General features: G+C 47.6%; 1 protein-coding gene across 7 annotated transcripts in view; it reads left to right on the top strand.

Moving 5' to 3' along the window:
- Positions 1 to 19383, top strand: part of Rap1gap2 (RAP1 GTPase activating protein 2) — a 227198-nt gene that overhangs the window by 168019 nt on the left and 39796 nt on the right. For all 7 annotated transcript variants that reach the window (XM_026780923.1, XM_005349570.2, XM_013347349.2 and 4 more), the window contains 7 exons: positions 1159 to 1194; positions 4721 to 4765; positions 5610 to 5642; positions 5992 to 6204; positions 7298 to 7401; positions 16951 to 17029; positions 17744 to 17797. In XM_026780923.1, coding sequence (XP_026636724.1) covers positions 1159 to 1194; positions 4721 to 4765; positions 5610 to 5642; positions 5992 to 6204; positions 7298 to 7401; positions 16951 to 17029; positions 17744 to 17797 — 564 coding nt within the window. The remainder of the gene's footprint in view (positions 1 to 1158; positions 1195 to 4720; positions 4766 to 5609; positions 5643 to 5991; positions 6205 to 7297; positions 7402 to 16950; positions 17030 to 17743; positions 17798 to 19383) is intronic.

Below are 19383 nucleotides of genomic sequence, written 5' to 3' on the forward strand. Positions count from 1 at the left end.
TCTGGTCATGGGCGTTGGGTGTGGGTGCCCCAGGCCTACTCCTGTACGCTGATAATCAGGTTCCAGACTGTACATCCTGGATGACTGTAGGCTGCAGGCTTTCTGCCTCCTTAGGAGCCCTGCTTTCGTCTGACAGATGACTGGCATTGGAAGCAGGAATGAGTCTCTCCAGGTGACTTTCCAGAAGTCTTTCCCATTGGTGATTCCCTTCTGAAGGATTCTAAGGGTAGTGGGACCACAGGCTAGCTAGTTCACTGATACCTGCAGAGCCTGGAGAGTGTTGGGTGCCTCTGCCTGTGCATGAAGAACTGATGAAGACGTGTGTGTTCTCCTCCATCACGGTTAGCTTTTCTATTTCACCTGGGGACTGTCTGCTCTGGGCACTTATGGACTTACAGGAGCCAGGGTTCAGATGCGGGCAGTGGTGTTGGCTTGGCGAGTGGAGGGCTTCTAGGGACTCCTGTGTTCCTTTAGCAATTTCCTCAGCTTCCTTGTTCCTTTCCCCCCCCTGGAGTTTACACAGGTGATTCCAAACTAGGCTAAAGGTCTGGAAAGGTGTTGTTGGAGCAGTTAAAAATAATTCCTCCTTGGACCTGGAGGCCCAGTCAAGGAAGTCTTGAGCTATGCTTCATCAACTCACTCTAGGTCTCAAAGCCATGCCTGAGAGACGGGGGCCACAGGGCCACATCAGGGTCAGGCTGGAGCAGCTGTGCCTTTACTGGCTCTCTGTCAGGTCCTAAATGAGATTTTATGGGAGACAGAAAATGCCATGGTGTCACAAATAGCAGAAAGCTATGATTGTTGGCCATGTTGGCCCTGCTGCTGGCTGGAAACATCCCAACCACCAATCTTGCTGTCTTCCCAGGCATTTTGGGGGCCTTGGGTTTTCTCTAGGGAACCGCATGACCTCCTTCCGCGAGGGCCTGCACTCTCTAGGACTGATCATCAGCAGGAGCCTGTTTTATTTCTTCTTTGATTGCCTGGAGTGTTCTGGCCCTGCAGGCCTGCAAAGGCAAAAATCACATTAGCTTCTCTCTTGACCCAAATGAGTCTTGTCCCTGGGGAAGGAAGGCTGGGGCTCAGTTTCCAGAGGGTTGATGAGCGGGAGGCATTCTCAGCAGCCCTTCTTACTGACCCTTCCCCCCTTATGTCTTTTAGTCTGCTGAGTTTTTCGAGATGCTGGAGAAAATGCAGGTGAGTACCCCAAAATGGGTCAGCAGCCCCTCCTCAGGTGTGGATGCTGCGGTGCTGTGGGCTTCGGTACCAGGAGGTATTGGAGGGAGAGGACCCTCAGGCCCTAACAACTTAGGCCACTATGCTTTTGAGTGGTACTGAAATTTTGGGTACACTCCTGCCTTGGGACATGGAGGGCCAGCCCAGTGTACCGTTAACCCTTGGGATGTGGGGCAGGCTCAGAAGAGATGTCGACTCTGGAGTGCGTTGGAAAGGAACCCTTGAAAAGCAAGCCCCATCTAGAGGAGAGTTATGTGGCATTGGGGAGGCAGATCCATAAGCGAGATGCAGATCTGAGCTCAAACCCTACATCTGCCAGGTACTGCACAACTGGCTTGCCATTTCCCAGTCACCAGAAACAAATAAGAGTAAAAATTCCCACTGTCAAGTGTTGGAGATGGAATGAGATCCTCTATGTAAAAGCCTGGAGGGCATCACATGAAGGTGAATGTTTGAAGAGCATTTGAGGGCCCTTGGTAATCATGGTCCATAGCTTCAGATCCCTCTCTGTGGGTTAAAGCAACTGTGGATACAAGCACTGGGGGTTCCAGTTGAACTGAACATGTACAGATGTTATCCTTGCCATTTCCCTTGGCAGAGCAGCAACACTGTTTGCTCAATGTCACGTTAGGGATTGTACATCACCTAGAGATGGCTTGAAGAACACAGCAGGATGTGTGCAGGTTCTGTGCAGACGCTGTGCCATCGACTATAGGGCACTGAGTAGCCAGGGTGTTCGTATCCATGTGTCCCAGATTAGGGCTCAGGAAGAGCCGTTCTGTTGTCCACACTGGTGTTAGCTGAGTTCTGGGCTCAGCCGCCAGGATTGTGATGCAGTGGTTGACCATGGTATACATATGTCAAGCGCTTCTCTGGGATCGTAGATCGAAGAGGCTGTTTTCTTCTCATGAGGTTTTCAGAACTGTGTATCTCACTGCTCTCCTGCCTCCATGTCACAGGGGAGAGCTGAAATAAAATGATGCTCGTTTCTACTTTAGAGGAGGACAATCTGCTTTATATTCTTCTTTTTAAAATATTTTTATCTCAGGAGGAAGGCTTGAAATAAGGGATTGGAAGCCCTGGGAGGAGGGGCAGAGAAACGGTCCAGCATGGTCCTGTGGTACAGAACAGAGGGCGCGGAAGGGAAGGATGTGTTAAGGGAGAGTAATTGTTAGTAGTTGTGCCGTTACCATGGGATGAATTCTCCTCTGCACCCAGTGGTTTGTGGACTGCAAACTCATTTTCTCCTCATTCAGGGGAACTCATAATCTAGATGCGGAAAAGCTATGCCCTGCCGGGTAGCAGGAGACAGGGTATCATTAAGTGTTCAGCAACAAAGCAAAGCTGGGGAATCTCCCTGCTAGCCAGTGAGATCTCCGATCACTGGGAGGGGCCGGTGGCTCACTTGCCTTCTCTGTGGTTACTCTCTCAGCCCACCCACCTCACCTGCAGCTGAAGTCCTGCCTCCTCCCACAGAACCCAGCCCTGGGGACTCTTGAATTGCTCTGTTTGGAGAGGCTGCTGGGTTGGGCTTCCCAGCTATACTGGGAGCCTCTCTAGGGCAGGGGGGCTTGTTTTCAGACATTTGGTTATCTCAGAGACAATGATGCCCAGCATGGCTTGCCAGCTACACCTCAGTAGAGTCGGTGGGAAGCAGAGTTGTGATGTGTAAGACTTACCCATGGTGCACTGGACACTGGTCCTAGTGGACTCAGTTTCCAGCAACTGGGAGCGGCAGAGAGGGAGTGCAGCAGTGTGGCTGGAGTCCACGTCAGGCATGGGCCTCGTCTCTTTTCATCTTACCGATGTGTAAACTGAGTCTTGGAAACCACATATGTGGTTGGGCCACTTTGGTAGTTCTGAAACACTGAAACTAGGATCCAAGACCCCCCAATTCCAACCCAGGCCCAGGCATTTGAAGGAGGGTTTGGGGCACATGCTTTGGAGTCTCCCAGCCCAGATTCAGGTCTGACCCTGATGTCCTCTAGCTGAGTGCCCTTGACCAAGTTATTGCCCTCTCTGAACTTCCATTTCTCCTTGGGGGCAGGGAGCAGGGAGCATAAGGATAGCAGCCACTGGAGAGGGTAATGCTTGGGGAGGAAGGGCCCAGCTGTGGAGGGGGCTTCCTGGTAGGGGAGGAAGTGGAGTGGCAGCGGGGCTGGGAGAGGTTTGCACTCCTGCCCTGGGGACTGTTCCCAGACAGGGATGACTAACACAGGACAAACAAAACAGACTCCTGGCATAACTTCCCCACCCACCCAGTGTGCCATCCTGGACAGGGTCGGTGGGGCCACCCAGGCAGTTTTCTGTGGGTGTGTGAGAAGCACCTGTCAGTGGGAGGGGCCTTCCCACACCCTCCTGAACAATGCTGGGGCATGACTCAGGCCAGCAGTCCAGAGAAACAGCATTAATGTCCACCTAGGGAGGAGGAGACCTGCTGTTCAGGGAGCCGGGCGTGTGATTGTATACCCAACTTCAGACACAGTTCCTAGCACTCACTGACTTAGTGTCCTTTAGCACACAGCCAGCCCTCAGTTTCCTCACTGAGGAAAAGGTGTTTTGCCTTCGAAAGAAGCCACAGTGGTGCTCCCTTGGAGGATCAGGGCCTTGCTAAGGTGGTGACTAGGCAGCTACTCTGACTCCTTAGGGGGACTGCATCTCCCAGATGCCCTCTGGCGCATCCTCTCCGCTGCTGCACTCCGCCTTGGGAAAGCCTTCCCTCTTGCACAGTCCAGCTAAGTCAGAACCCAACTAAGGCCGCTGGACAAGGGGCTGCTCCTGGAAGTGAATTTCCAGCTACTGCAGGCAAAGCCCTTTAATCCAGCCTTGGTCCTTGGATCTGGAAGACGTAGATGGGGGCTCGAGGTCTAATCCTCATTCCACAAATGTAGTTAGGAAGACTCCCTGGGTTACAGATAGAAAGCGCCTGGTAGAATGAAGACCCGAAGGACCATACGTCCTGCCTGTTGTCCAAACACCCTTCCTCCAGGAAAAAGGTGGAGCTAGAAGGCCGGAGGACCAATGCTCTGGCTCCGACACCTGCAGATGTGGGTGCTCACCATTCCCACCCACAGCCCTACGGCCTTCAGGAAGGTATTTGAGCACAGAGATGTTCATACTACCCCACCTACACTAATTCTACCCACACGCTTTACTGTACACCGTCAGTGTTTGAAATCCATAACCCATTACCCCCTTTAACCTGCACCGCGGAGTGGAAGGCACTGTCTTCGTTCCCACTTTATCTGTGAAAGCAGGAGTCACACGGAGGGAATCGATCTGTGACTTGTTCCAGGTCACCAGGCTGGGAAGTGTCGGTGTTGGGATTTGAACGCAGGTGATCTGGCTCAGGTCTTAATTGGCCAGTCCACAACCTCATCTGGGGTTGGTGTTGGGACCGACAACTGCCAAGTGTAGGAGGTGAGAGGCTCCTAACCATGCACAACGACCTCTGCTTATGCGGATCCTCTCTTCCTTGTTTCCACAGGGGATCAAGCTTGAAGAGCAGAGGCCAGGACCCCAGAAGAACAAGGTGGGATAGGCAGTTGAGTGGCCAGGTGGAGCCAGGGAGGGGCCGGTGTGGGAAGAGGGCAGGCTGACCAGAGAGCGTGTTGAGCTCACTTGGTGTGCCCATCAGCTTTTCACCACGAGCCTGTTAAGAACTGCACCCCAATAGACTCATGACTGGTGGGTGGTAGAGGGACCCTGGCTCAGTGTCTTAAGGCTGCTTCTAAGCAGCCTAGGTAGACTCTAAAATGAGACCCAAGGATTGGAGGCCTAGATTGACCCCCTTCTCATTCTCTGTGTGCACCTACACAGTGCTGAGGGTTGCTGTACTCTGGACTCTGATGGCCATCATATATGAGCTTCAGGTTCTGTTTCTAAGGCCCAGTCACTTGAAAGAGATGGGGGAGGAACAAGGAGGGAGTAGGATTCTTTTTTTTTTCCATTTTTAATCCTAGTTGGCCAAGAATAAACAATCTCTTGATACTCCTGCCTCTACTTCCAGAGGGCTGGGATTGCAGGTGTGTGCCGACTTAACCAGCTACCCAGCTCTTTTTCTGTCTCAGGGCCCTAGGATGACAAGTTAGTGGCACTGGGGGTGATCAGGGCATCCCTTTTGTGTGCTATGTCTTTGGTTGACTGGGTTTGCATTCAGGTCTATTGATCTGGAGGTGAGTTCAATCGCATGGGATGCCGAGTCCTTGGGGTTGCCTCTAGAAGGCTGACTTTGCTTCCTTGAAGCCCCGGAACATCCTACTAGCCTCCCCCCCCCCATCTCTTCTCTAGACCTGGGTGAGGAACATGGAATCAGTAGTTAGAGTGTTATGACCGCTTGTGGAACTAATGTCAGTGTCCTGTGCTTTGTCTTGCAGGATGACTATATCCCGTACCCCAGCATTGAAGAGGTAGGAGGTCCAGACTGCACTACAACCTACTCTGGATTTCTTCCTGAGGAGATCATGACCCTTCCCAGCCCCACAAGGGAGAGAATCTTGAGCCTAAGACTTTAGGGCCCAACACCCCTTCTTATCTGCATCTGTGACCAAAGCTTTTCTGAGGTTTAACTTGGGGGTTCTAGTATAGTCCTTGTAAAACCCAGGGTCTCAGTGAATCTAGAGATGCCATGGGACATTATATGACTGCTCTTGGCTTCAGATACAAGGCCTTCCTCTTTGGAACAGTTCAGAGGTGGTGGGGTTCCTCTCCACTACAGTCCAGAGAAGGTTTCAGGGCAAGAACTTCCTTTGTCCCCAGGTTGTGGAGAAGGGCGGCCCATATCCTCTGATCATCCTGCCCCAGTTTGGAGGCTACTGGATTGAGGACCCAGAGAATGTGGGTACTCCAACGTCACTGGGCAGCAGTGTTTATGAGGAGGAGGAAGAGGACAGCCTGAGCCCCAACACGTTCGGCTACAAGCTTGAGTGCAGGGGTGAAGCCAGGGCCTACCGCAGGCACTTCCTGGGCAAGGTGAGTCCAGGGACCTCCCCCAGAGTGGACCCTGCCCTGGGGAGGGTGGCATGGATCTGTTCCAGGGATCCTCTGTCTTCTCCTCCTTTTGTCTTTCTCTGCTCTGACTACTCGCTGCCCACCTCTGTCTTACCGAGAGTCTTAGGAGTGATGTAGAGTCCCTGTGAAGGGTCCTTTTGGGGACCACCCCAGCAAGTGTTTTGTGAGGTGATGAAATGAGTAGTGTTGGGGGTGCAGGAGGTTGGGATAGAGTTTTAACTGCTTGAGTTATACTGTTCAAGTTTAAGTGCTCAAAAATTTGCCCTCCCTGCTTGGATGGCTCTGTTGACATTTGCACAGCACCTGTCTCTTAGGCTCTCTCAGGATGGTCCTCTGAGAGCTGAGATTGGATGTTGTTCCCTGAGAATGATTCTTTAACAATGGCAAAGTTACATTTCCTCAAATGCATTCTTGTCTTGATATGTTCCCCAAAGTCCCAAAGGAAGCCCTGGAAGTCCCTAGCCTACGATAACTTTGTAGTCTCACCCAAAAGAAACTGTCCAAGCCTCACTAAATCTCAGGGGGCATTGTTGAAGTGCAACTTCTGTGGGCTCACTGTTACCTGGGTGGGCCTGGGAGGTGGCCTCCCGGAAGCCAGGGAGCCCCACCTTGTGAAGAGAGACTGGCATTCTGCTTGGGCTCCTCCTAGCCTTCCTTCATGGTTTGGATTGATTAGGGCTGCCTTCTGAGTGAGAAAGGAAACTTAGCATCAGGTGGTGAAGGACCTGAACGTGGAGTCCAGTCAGTTGTGGAGTTGAGCCTGGCTCTGTCAGACGCTGGTTGAGTGATTGGAATGGGGAGGGTGACATCATCTCCTACACAGAGCTGTGGTCAGGATTAGAGAGGATAATGGGTACTAAGGCTGTGGGATGGTGCTTGGCACATCCTGAGGATGCGGTGGCTGACACCTATTGGTATCATCCTTGTCATCACCATCTTGTCACCATCACCGATGCTGGAGCAGTAGCATCCTTCTTGTGGGGCTTCTCCTGCCTGGTGAAGGAGATGATATAGGGGTCATGCCTGGAGGCTTACACCTGATTTCTGTTTCTAGGATCATCTGAACTTTTACTGTACTGGAAGCAGTCTGGGGAACTTGATCCTGTCCATCAAATGCGAGGAAGCTGAGGGCATTGAGTACCTTCGGATCATCCTCAGGTGGGGCTGCTACACTGGCAGAGACCACGCCTCTCCCAGGCAGAGCTGGCATTAAGGAAATTGGGGGGAGGGCAGAAATACCAGACTGACCAGTCTGGTCTGGTTGTACAGGAGGGGCAGAGCTGCTAGAATCCTGGGGTTGTATATGATGTTGCCAAGCAATGTGACCATGTGTGTTCCTGCCAGCTGTCTGAGCCTCAAGGTCACCTAGGCCAAAACTTCTGGAACTTTCCTGTCTTTCTTAGGAGGGACAGTGACTCTGAGGAGATGGAGGATGAAGTAGGAATGGCTCAGTGTGGCTCATCATGGTGGGACACAGCCCCATGTTCCTGGGAGAGAGCTGGCCAGATTGCTACCCCTGATAGCCACCTAGTTAGGAAAGGTTGTGTCTGCTGGGGTCCTTGAGTTGGAGTGATGTCCCCAGCAGGAACACTGACATCAGGTCCTTCTCTCTGAATCGTGATCCCCTCAAACAGGGAAACTAGAACAGGTTTCTGTTTGGTTCAACCAACATGGTTTGCTAAGTATCCTTGAACCAGAAACTTGATGGGTGCTGGGGACAATCGTGACTGAGACTTGGTCCGTGTTTCCCAAAGGCTTACCGTCTCACAAGAAAGAAACAGAATTTTAATAAATGCCACGGATGTTGTTCTAGTCATTTGCATAGGATGCTACAGGAACCTGAATGTTTATCTCTGTACCTGGTAGGAGTCAGATGTGGCAAAGTCAGGGAGAGCTATGTTGAGTGTAATTAGACACACTTGAAGGTATTTGAAGATAGGAATAACGACTTAATTTTCTGTGTGCATGTTGTGTATGGTTTGCACGTATGTGTGCATATCTGTACATGGAGCCAGTTGGGTATCTTCCTGTATTTCTTGACAGCTTAGTTTTGGAGACAGGGTTTCACTGAATCTGGAACTCACCAGTTCATCACATGCGAGTCATAGGGATCCTCCTACCTCTGCCTCCTCAGCACCAGGGTTACAGGCACACACCATCATGCTTGCCTTTGTATGTGGTCGCCGGGAATCGAAGTTAAGTCTATAGTGCTTGAGTGGCAAATACTTTAAAGACTGAGCCATCTTCCCGGCCCCAGGAGTAACATTTTTTTTTATCTGTCCTAATTTAAGCTTTCAGTATGGGAGCACAGAATGGCATGTATAGCTGTGCTTTGGGAGCAGGTGTTTGAGGAAGGTGCCAGCACGTGCCCAGATTTGGTTTGCATCTAGGTGATACTGGGGAACAAGCTGCAGTGTGGGGCCTGAGCTTTGCCAGCTGAGTGGGACTAGGTTTATTTCTTGCTTGGAAGGGCAGCCATTGATTGTCCTTGCAAGTATTTTTCTGAGTAGACATATTTGGGAGGCACGGCAGAATCAGTTGAACAGTACAGTCTCCCGAGTAGTTGGTTCCTGGGTCCCTGTCTCTAAGTAGCATCTTCACTTTGATGAGCCTCTGCTGGAAACAAATCTTTCTGTCTTAATAAAATCCAGACCAAGATTACATTCAGTGTCTGTGAGCTGACAGCTGATCATAAGGTCCTTTCAATTTTTCTTTCTTTGCTGACATTTTTGGAAGCAGGGACTGTAGCCCAGGCTGGCCTGGAGCTCACTGTGTAGTCAATATTAGCTTCCAACTCATGATCTCCCTGCCTCAACCTCCTGAGTATTGAGATTTAAGGTGCATGCCACCCTGCCTGGCTCTCCAAAGCTCTGTTTTCTCGTATTATGTCTCTTATATCTCAGCTAAAATGTTTACCATGGGCAAAAGCTAGGGATAGGTGGCATTCACACACACACACACACACACACACACACACACACACACACACACACACTTATATGATAAACACATACATGTATACACACATATATGTATATATACATACACATATGTATGTATACACACAAATGTAATTTTTAAAGAAGTTGTAACCTATTGGACAGTTAGGACCAAAATGTAGGTGACATTGAGTTGAAACTTGATTCTCTTTCTTTAGAAAGCAATGGAGTGGAATACATGTAATTGGAGATGCAGAGTTAGTTAGGCCTGGTGACTCATGACTATAATTGAAACACTTCATACACCAAGAGTTTGAGGCTAGTCTGGGCTACATAATGAGTCCCGATAGAAGATTCTGGAAGAATCTGGTGCTCTTTAGGGATGAATAGCCAGATATCTTTCTCCATAAAATTATTTTTGTTCTAAGCCTACAGCATTTGAAACTAGTTCCCCCAGGAACCGAGGAAACACAAATGTGGCTCTCCCACAGAAAGCCAGTGGGTAGGTCAGCAATGAGAAGCTGTACACCAGCCAGGAAACTGGACAGTCACAGCGTGGACCTGGACTAATTGCCAGGGCAGTTGGAAAGTAGGCAGGAAAAATTGGCTCTGTGGCTTTTAGCAGCTTCACTGGGCACAAAGAAGGACTTAAGCAGGGATGAAATTCTCTTGTTGGCAACGACTGCCATCCCAGTGTTAGACCTCTGGGTTATTTGATTTGGTGCCCCAAATTTATAGTAACCAGCTCTCTAGCTTAAAACACGAGATGAGCTTGCCAACATTCTTGGTGTGTCGTGGCAATGTCCCCCGGTTGCAGGCATCGCTTCTTGTATTTAAGGACCACCATATGTATTTGCTGTGAACTCTGTTCACAAGGCTTGTTTATCTTTATATCAGATTGTAGCTTGACATTTCTATTTAAAAGTCTTATAAAAGGTTCTGACAGCAGGTATATTGAACAGCTTCTGAACCAGGAATTAAGTCTAAATGGGTTTCAAAACACAAGCACTCTGCTGGATACATCCACTTAAAATTTGACAATAAAACTAGAAATTCATAACAAAGTAATGTTTTTGATAATTCGCTTAACCATTTAGAAACAACCACAATAATTTTCTAAGTAATTTTTATGCCAGAGAGGAAGTCAAAGCCACGAAGTCATGAGATATCTATAAATAATGACATTTAGGGGCTGAGCTAGCTTGGCACTCAAGAACACCGGCTGTTTTTCCAGGGGACTCAAGTTCAGTTCTCAGCTCCCACATGGTGGCTTAAAATTGTTTGTAACTCCAGTTTCAGGGTTCCCCAAATCCCCTTCTGGCCTCTGTGGACACCAGGCATGCTCATGGTCCATAGACAGACATACATGCAAGCCAAACACCCAAACATGTTTTAAAAAGTAATGCCATTTGTAATAGTGTGGTGTAAGTTGTAGTTAACACCCTCATTAGAAGGAAATCCATTGCTTTACTCAGCCGATTGCTGAATAAAAATGATGTTTGCAAGTTGCTATTGCTATTAGTGACCTCTCGGTGTTTCCACTCCCTCATGCATGAGGAAATTATGAAATAATTGAGTACTTATGTACCCTAGGGAGTCTGGGCCCCACATATGATAGCTTCTTGCTAATGACAGCTGGCTTCATCATTATCAACACTGCTATCTAAAGAGAGCAAGAGGAAAGGATGGACAAAGATTAATGTGGAAAAATAATTAGAATGAGGAGAACTTACGACTTGGTTGTCAAACTGAATCTTCTACCAGGGAAAACAAAAGAATGTAGATGGCTGTCTAGTCAAATAGAGAGACGAAGAGCCAGGCATGGTAGTGCTTACTTGTTATCCCAACATTTGGGAGGCAGAGTCAGGAAAACCTGGAGTTCAAGGTTATTCTTGTCTATAGAGTGAATGGGAGACCAGCCTGGGTTACATGAGACTGTATCTCACTCCCCATATAGAGAAAATACACAATGTAGAGATAAAAATATTCACAATATTTCAATGTAGATAATATGTGAAAAATAGGTAGGCTGATACAAGGAAACAAAATAGGCATAAAAGATACTTTGGGCTAGAGAAATGGCTCTGTGGTTAAGAGCACCGGCTGCTCTTCCAGAAGATTTGGGCTTTTCAGCACCCATGTGGCAGCTTGCAACCAGCTGTTACTCCAGCCTCATGGGATCCAGTGCCCTCTTCTGGCTCCTTAGGCACTGCACACACATAGTGCACATACATACATGCAGGCAAATCCCAGACACATACAATAAAAATAAAACTTAAAAATGGCACATAGTTACAGATATGGAGATTAAATAGTAAGAGATGTTGTATATAACATAAACCATTCAACTGAAGATGCCCTTCCAGGGAAGAGTGCGTTATCAAGTTTAACTCGAGATGGGAGTTAAAACCCAAATGCAGTAACAACTGTGGAATAAATTAGAAAAGTTCTCCAAGAACTCTCTCTCCAAATGGTTCTGGCTCTAGAAGATCTTACAGGTAGATATTTTAAACTCTAAGGGAACAGATTTATGTTACTTAAACTGTTCAAGAAAGTAGAAAAATATGGAAGCCTTCTCAGTTAACTTGTTAATGCTTGGAAGATCTTTAATAATAAACAGGCAAATGAAATGCCAATTCATAAAAAATAAAATGAAAACAATAGTGTCCAATATTTACAGATACAGAAGAATGCTTTAAGCAAGGAATCAACTGGAGAAACTCAGATCCACATAGAACATGAAGCATACTTATGATAGTAAAGAAGGAATTATTTAGCAGTGTAAAGAATAGCTATTGTGAGAAAGGCATTACTCATCAGTGTTTGTTTAATTGGCACCCCATATGTGCCGGAGTGCTGGGATTAGCCCCATGGCCTGCACGCTAGGCAAGTACTCTACCAATGAACTTCACCTTCAGCTCCTGCTCTCAATACTCCTGTCCCTCTCAGCCCTACTTATCTCCTTCCTATGAGCATGGATCCTTACAGACTGTTCAGGGTGCTGCAAAGCTAGCTACTGATACTGGAAGGGTGTATGATCAAAAGATTGTTCCAGAGAAGTAGTTTTTGAAGTTTGGATTTTTTTTTTCAAATCTCCAGAGTAATGGGGGAGGTGGTACAGAAGGGAGTGTCTCATGATCAGGTGTGTGGAATGAATTGCCTGGACAGAATGAAGAACGCAGCTTGGAGTGAAGGCAAAGCCACAGCAGGAAGTGGGTCAGGAGGCTGCTGAGCTGAGCCAGGGCAGCACAGGTGATGATCCAGGCCAACTGACTGTATAAATTGAATGGCTCCCCCAGGCTGTATGGACTGGCAGCCATGATGGAAGCTAAACCAACGTGACTTTTACTGAGAATAGAGAAAAGTGGGTGGAAAGTTCCAAACACATGGGGAAAAGTGACATTAAGAGACAGCCAAAATGTCAACAAATGGGAGAGGGAGACACTGCTGATGAAATGCAAATAATGGCTTGCTTTAGAATGACTTAAACACGGTCATTAAAAGCTTAAATAAAGATGAAGAATGAAGAGCATCTCTCAAGGGTCAGACATTGCTGTTCAGAGAATCGAATCAGGAGCAGGTGGGGATATAAAGAGAGCAATTAGAATTATCAGAATGAAAAATAGTTGTTGACGTAAACTTAACACACGGGATACAATCTAGACTTTTCAAAGAGCAATCTGGGAGATGGTCCCAAGGAATCCATTCAGAACACAGTGCAGATAAGAGATTAAGTGTAAGAAGAAGAAGATAAGGTGTGTGGACAGCAGCCTGGGAGGCCTCTGAGCAGCAAAGAGGCTCACTAGTGAACAGTTCCCCGGGAGTAAGAGCTGAGAGCCGGTGAGAGTTGGAGAAAGCTTGCAAACATACTGTGGCTTCTGATTTCAGAGCCAAAACACTGGTAGACATGTTTAAACGAAGGAGCAGAAATCGAAGCTTAAATTAAGGTAATGCTAGTTGAGGTTAAGGACAGTCTTTGAGGTGCTGACAGCTCGGCGGGGAGCAGATTTCCCTCCGGTCACAATAGTTGTTGGACACTGGGATGCTCTCTTTAAAGTGCTGTCAGAGCGAACAAGAAGAACTACTTTAACCTACAGTTCTGTACCCAGAGAAGCTGTCACTAATGATAAAATTAAACTGTTTCCAGAAGGTTAGAAACAGAGAGAGTGGCGAGCCTCTCAGAGTATCCCTGGAAGACTTACTGAAGGATACACTTTAGCCAGAAGAGAAGATCACAAAAGGGTCACCACTAAAAAAGTAACAAGAAATAGTAAATAGTCTTGACAAGTTTAAATGCTGATGGGGTATTATTCTTGGCACGTTTCAAAGGAAGGTTGCAGTTATATTTATTTTTAACAAAAATAGCATGGCTGACAGGAGGGCAGGAGTCAGAGGGTGAAGCACGCAACAGAGTTCCAGAGGTTTCTAGGAAAATTGTAAACATGTGTACTGCGAGATGCAGGATATGGAGGGATAAACAGAATAAAGAATTATGAACAAATTAAACAAACAAAAATTCAAACACCCAGGACTTCATTCAGTGGAATGCTGGAGAGGAGGGAAAGAAAATAACCCACAGAAAATAGAAATTGACAGGCTTGGAGTGATTCCAAACACAGTGGTTGCAATAAATATAATAGACTAAGCTAGCTGTTAAAATATTAGAAAACCAGATTTGATTAAGAATGCAACTTCAATTTGTTATAGGAGACATTATTAAGAAAACAAAAACACAGGGCCGGGTGGTGGTGGCGCATGCCTTTAATCCCAGCACTCCGGAGGCAGAGGCAGGTGGAGCTCTGTGAGTTTAAAGTCAGCCTGGTCTATAGAGCGAGTTCCAGGACAGGATCCAAAGCTACACAGAGAAACCCTGTCTCGAAAAACAAAACAAAACAAAACAAAACAAAAAAAACGAAAAAAAAAAAAAAGAGGAGGGGGAGGGAAATGGGAGGCTGGGAGGAGGTAGATACTTTTTTTTTCTTTTCTCAATAAAAAAAAAAAGGAAAAAAAACAAACAAAAAAGAAAGAAAATAACACGGCATGGAAAGGTTTAGAACGAGGGAAGGGATAAAGATGCAGGAGGCCAATAATGACTAAGAAAGCCAGCGTAGCAGTGTGCAAACAAGACCGTGTAGAAGCTCACTGAAAAAGCATAGACATAAAGGAACACGCCATTGTCTCCCGGGAGTGTTTCTTCCCATTATTTTCCACTGTGTGGATGGAACACCGCTCTACAGCGCCCCTGGTTCTCGTCCCTGTTGTATCTGTGTTCTGGAGCAAGAACTTATGTTTAGCTATGTGCCTTCTCCCCTTGTGGAGTATTCCGTAGCGCGGTCCCCACAGGAGGGTTCTTGCCTGTGCCTCACAGTCCCTGAGCTGTACGTAGTTTCTGAAGTTTGTCTAGATTTGTTTCATGGTCACACGGAAATGTGTGTTCTCACCTGGTCTTTGTCAGTAACAAAGGAATGATTTCAGCTCTTCGCTGACTTACTCTTCTTTGTTGCTTTGTTTTAAATTTCTTCAAGATAGAGTAGCCTACCTCGTAGTGAAGAGGACTGGAGGCTGGAGAGATGGCTTAGCACTTAAGAGGACCCATGTTTGATTCCCAGCACCTACATGGTAGCTCATAACCATCTGTTACTTGAGTTTAAGGGGTTCTGACACCCTCTTCTGGACTCTGTGGGCACCAGGCATGCATGTGGTACACAGACATACAGACAGAACAAATATCCACACATACAAAAATAAATATTAGAAAAAAAGGTAAAGAAAACAGACCACTGAGGACCAACGGTCATGGACGAGTACTGGTAAGGTGGTCTTGGGTTTAGGAAGCGTGAACTGGCACTGTGAATGCAGCTTTATGAGCTTTGCCTTTGCCTGGCATGTGCAAAACCATGGGCTCAGTCTCCTGCAAGGAAACAAAACAGCAACAAAAAAACCTCAAAGCAAGAACTGACAAAGTTTTAGGGAGGAGTAGACAAAGCCTTCAGTTTAGTGGGAGAGCCTCAGAAAACAATGCTATAATAGAAGATAATTGTGAGGCCTATGAAGAATTTGAACAGAACAGTAAACAGATTCAACCTTGTATCTTTTCTCTCAACAAAAGAAAAAGAAGTATATCCTGGATTGCGAAAAAGAGAAGAGAAAGGTCTGTGTATTATTAGGAAATTTAAAATAATGCCATATAGATTATGCTCCCTGAATATGCCAATTAATTTATCAACCAACAATAAAATACTTGAGAGGAAAATAATCTTGTATTTGGAAAGCGTTTTTCCCAAGGCCCCTTTAAATAACCCGTGGGCAGAAAAGGAAACCACAAAAGAGCTGACAAAATATTTAGAACAAGATGGCAATAAAAACACTACCTATCGGAGTGTGTGGGATGCGGTTAAAGTGGCACTCACACACAGATGCAGAGCTGCAGATGTGTCTGTGAAAGAGAAGACAGGCCAAACGAGTAAACGTGCAGGCTGATAAGCCAGGAAAAGAGAAGGATGAGGACAGGCATGCGACGTGGGAGTGTACGTGGACAAGGTGAAGAGCCTACAGCGGGGAAGCCTCAGCTAGGAACAGAACGTGGGAAGGATGCAGGTGGGTGATGGGGTGAAGGTGGCTGAGTCGGGAGAGCCTGGGTCTAGCCTCAGCGCTGCTGGATGAAGCAGAAAACTGGCCTATGAACCGGCCACGGTTCCTGCTATGCTGGAGGACGCAGCTGCTAATAATGGAGCCCGAGATCATAAAAACAACATCATAGCAATGCATGCCATGGGTGCTTGGGTAGAAAAACTTAAATTATGGAAAATGACTCATAGAAAATTTACATGTTTACCATTAAAGAACGGTAAGGGGGCCTCTTATAAAGGATAGCGGGGCCAGAGATGTCATACATACACTACAGCAAACCTTTAGTGAACCAAAAAAGGGGAAAAAAATCCATGTATCACACACATCATCTCAGAAGATAGGAAACAGGCTGTGATTTTGCTTGGTTGGAATAATACCTTGTTATGGAAACTTGGCAAGGGAGGTGCATGAAGGAAAAAAAGAGGCCAGCGTTGTTTTGGAGCATAGAAGTGATGATCTAAATAAACAACAGCCAATTAAACTCAGCTGAATATTAAAAAATCATATATCACAAACACTCAGCATTTCACCCGTGGAATGAAACAACCCACGAGGTCAACGGATTAAAAATCCTATGATGATCTAAGCAGACGCGGAAAGTGTTCCGTGAAATTCAGCGCTTTGATAATGTGCTAAATGAATCAGGGAACAGGCTAAATTTAGAGTCTTATGTTGACTCCCTTTCCCAAGCAGATTCCATCCCACTTATATTTTGAGTAAATCCAGATTTTCAAATATTAGATTATCTTTCATAAAGGTTCATTTGCATATCAAAATGTAAATATATCCAGAAGCTGGGCCCAGTTATCTGGGAGAATAAAAACCAAACAAAAAAAGAAAAAGAAACCCCCAAAAAACAAACAGAATCTACAAACCAAAAAATAATTGTGACCTTGAAAGATGCAACTTAATTGCATTCAGGTGTGATCCCTAGGTATCTACCACCCCTGGGGAACACAGGAAGGAGCCCGTTTTCTTACCTTTAGTGTGGTGTCCCTATCCCAAGGCTGGCTGGGAAGGCAGATCTGTTTCCAGGGAGATGGAAGTGAACCGAGGACCCTGCCTGGTGTGACCGCAGCCACTTTATCCCCTGACTGTCTTCCATGGGTGCCCTCATCGTGCCCTTATCTGTGCCCAGGTCCAAACTGAAGACAGTGCACGAGCGGATCCCCTTGGCTGGACTGAGCAAGTTGCCCAGCGTCCCACAGATCGCCAAGGTAAAACATGAACATTAAGGGAAGGTGGCTTTTTCTGTCCGCCCAGGGCTGGTTCTGGGGTGGGGTTGCAGGCTCTGCTCTTTGCCTCGATGGAGGGAGGTGGCTTAGCAGCTGCCTCTGTCTTCCTTCCTCCCTTCAGCTCATCCTTGCATCTCAAGCTGCTCCACTCAGGAGATAGGAGAAGTTGGAAGGCAGGCTTGACCATGGCTAGGAGGAGGACGGTGGTGGCCATCGGTGCTTTCACTGAGGGGTGGGGGCTGGGCTGAGGGTGATCCAGATCCAGCCCTGACCTGAGGAAGGGGCAGTCAGGGCAGTTGAGGCTCATGTCACTCACTGTATGAGTAATGGGGGTACTTGGGAATGGAGTCAGCACGGTGGAGTCACTGGGCTGAGTGGGATCCTCACTCCGAGTACATAGAATATATTCACTCTGAATACAGGAATGCCAGAAGAATTGCGCCTTTTTTGGAGTTGGGGAGTGATCGCTTCTTGGTATTGTCTTCTAGTCAGGATGGAAATGTTTCCTAGACTTCATTTTTTGCTTCCCTTTAATTTATTACAAAACCCTAGGGCCCCAGAGTGTCCTGGGGCCACATTAGTGAACAGCAGAATTTGACCCGCTGTGCCTCGCCCTCCCATGATGCTTTCTGTCTGTGGGCAGAGGAGCCCGTATCGTTATAGACATAGTTCTTGACCCGTGTGTTTCTTTCACAGGCTTTCTGTGATGATGCAGTGGGGCTGAAATTCAATCCTGTCCTGTACCCCAAGGTGAGGACCCTTGTGTCCCTGTGGACTAGTTGTCCATGGCTCTGCAGCTTGGCTTGGATCTGTACATGTGGGGCTCCATGGGGGAGCTCTTTGCATCATGGAGGGGTCATGTCGGGTTGCTATGGTGATCTTCTATGTCTTCCTCTTTTCTCACTTAGCCCTCCACAAACTGGTACCCTGGGAACCATCCTCAGTCATACCTGGGCTTCCAACCCACTGAGTAGGTCCCAGGCCTGCTGTGAAGGTTGATGGGGAGGTGTTTCTGCCTCTCCCCAGCTGTACTTCTCTGAGACCAGGGGTGGGGTTGGGCAGATTCTCTTTTTACCAGCCAGTCAGATCCACCCCGACATCATGGAGGTATGGGGTGCAGAACTCGGAAATGCACTAGGAAATAAGAGGCCACACCTTGGCTCCCCGTTGCCCATGTTACTGCAGCTGTGAGGTCCTCTAAGCCTTGCTGGCCTTAGTTAATAAACTGGCAGTTCTCTGATACTGGCTCTCTTATGACCGGCCTCATCTTGACCCCAGTTCTAGTACAGGGATGTGCGCGGGGAAAAGCAATAATAACAAAACAAACCAACAAATGCAGTCAACAGCAATTACAGCATGGCAGTGCTTAAATCACCCACAGTGGAGAATTGCTTGAAATTGCCCATAGGAAAAGACCCCGTGTACGGAGTGCTGCTTCATAAGCCAGCAGAGGCTCGGGGAGAAAATGGAAGTAGAGATGCGCTTCCTCTATGGCTTCTGCTGTGGCCAATCCCGCTGCAGCTGAAGCTTGTGTGTGTGTGTGTGTGTGGGGGGGGGTGAGTTCTGTCCATCCCCAAGTCTCAGCTCTGACGACCAGGAATCAGGAGATGAAATTTGTGGCAGGGAAGCAAGACCTTCACCCTGCTTCGACATTCGGAACACCCTCGAATGTCCTGAATGGCTACCACTGGGCACAGCGGTAGGAGCATATGTGTGTCTGTGGGGGTGAGCTGGTGGCGCAGTCCTCAGCTGCAGAGAGCCCTTCTCTCAAATGCCCCTTTGGAGTTGTTTTATTGTCTGTAGACACCAGCAATATGCTGCACTCCAGAGAACATTTTGCATCATTCAGACTGACCTACCTTTGTAATCAAAGCTGAATTAGTGAGGTTTAATAACCAGTAAAACCCCATCAAAAAGGCCTAGCTGAACTCGGGTTTGGCAGTTCTTGCCACAGCCGTATCCATCGAGAGGCTGCAGGGTGCTCATTCACAGGTTTGCCTTGGGAAGCCCGAAGGGCCTGGTGGGGATGGAAGAACAGCTCTACTTCATGCTGTCTGTCTGAGGCCCACTGAGGTCCGGCTGAGATGTGGATCTGGATGAGAAGTGTGTGTTTTCACATGTGTAGAGTTACATGTTCCGTGGAAGGTCTCTGTGACCAGCCTTTCCCCTGCAGGGTACCTGTTCTCCCCCTTAACTCACCGAGGCAGCCATGGAGGGCAACTTATGGGGTGGCCAGCAGGGCTCTCTCACTGGGAGAGCTAGGGAGCGCCCCTTTCCTCAGACAGCCGAGGCCTTCGCAGAGGTAAAGCGCAATGGCAGCCTGTCATTGGCCACGT

This window comes from Microtus ochrogaster, chromosome 7, assembly GCF_000317375.1.
Source record: "Microtus ochrogaster isolate Prairie Vole_2 chromosome 7, MicOch1.0, whole genome shotgun sequence".
In the NCBI taxonomy this organism is placed as follows: domain Eukaryota; kingdom Metazoa; phylum Chordata; class Mammalia; order Rodentia; family Cricetidae; genus Microtus; species Microtus ochrogaster.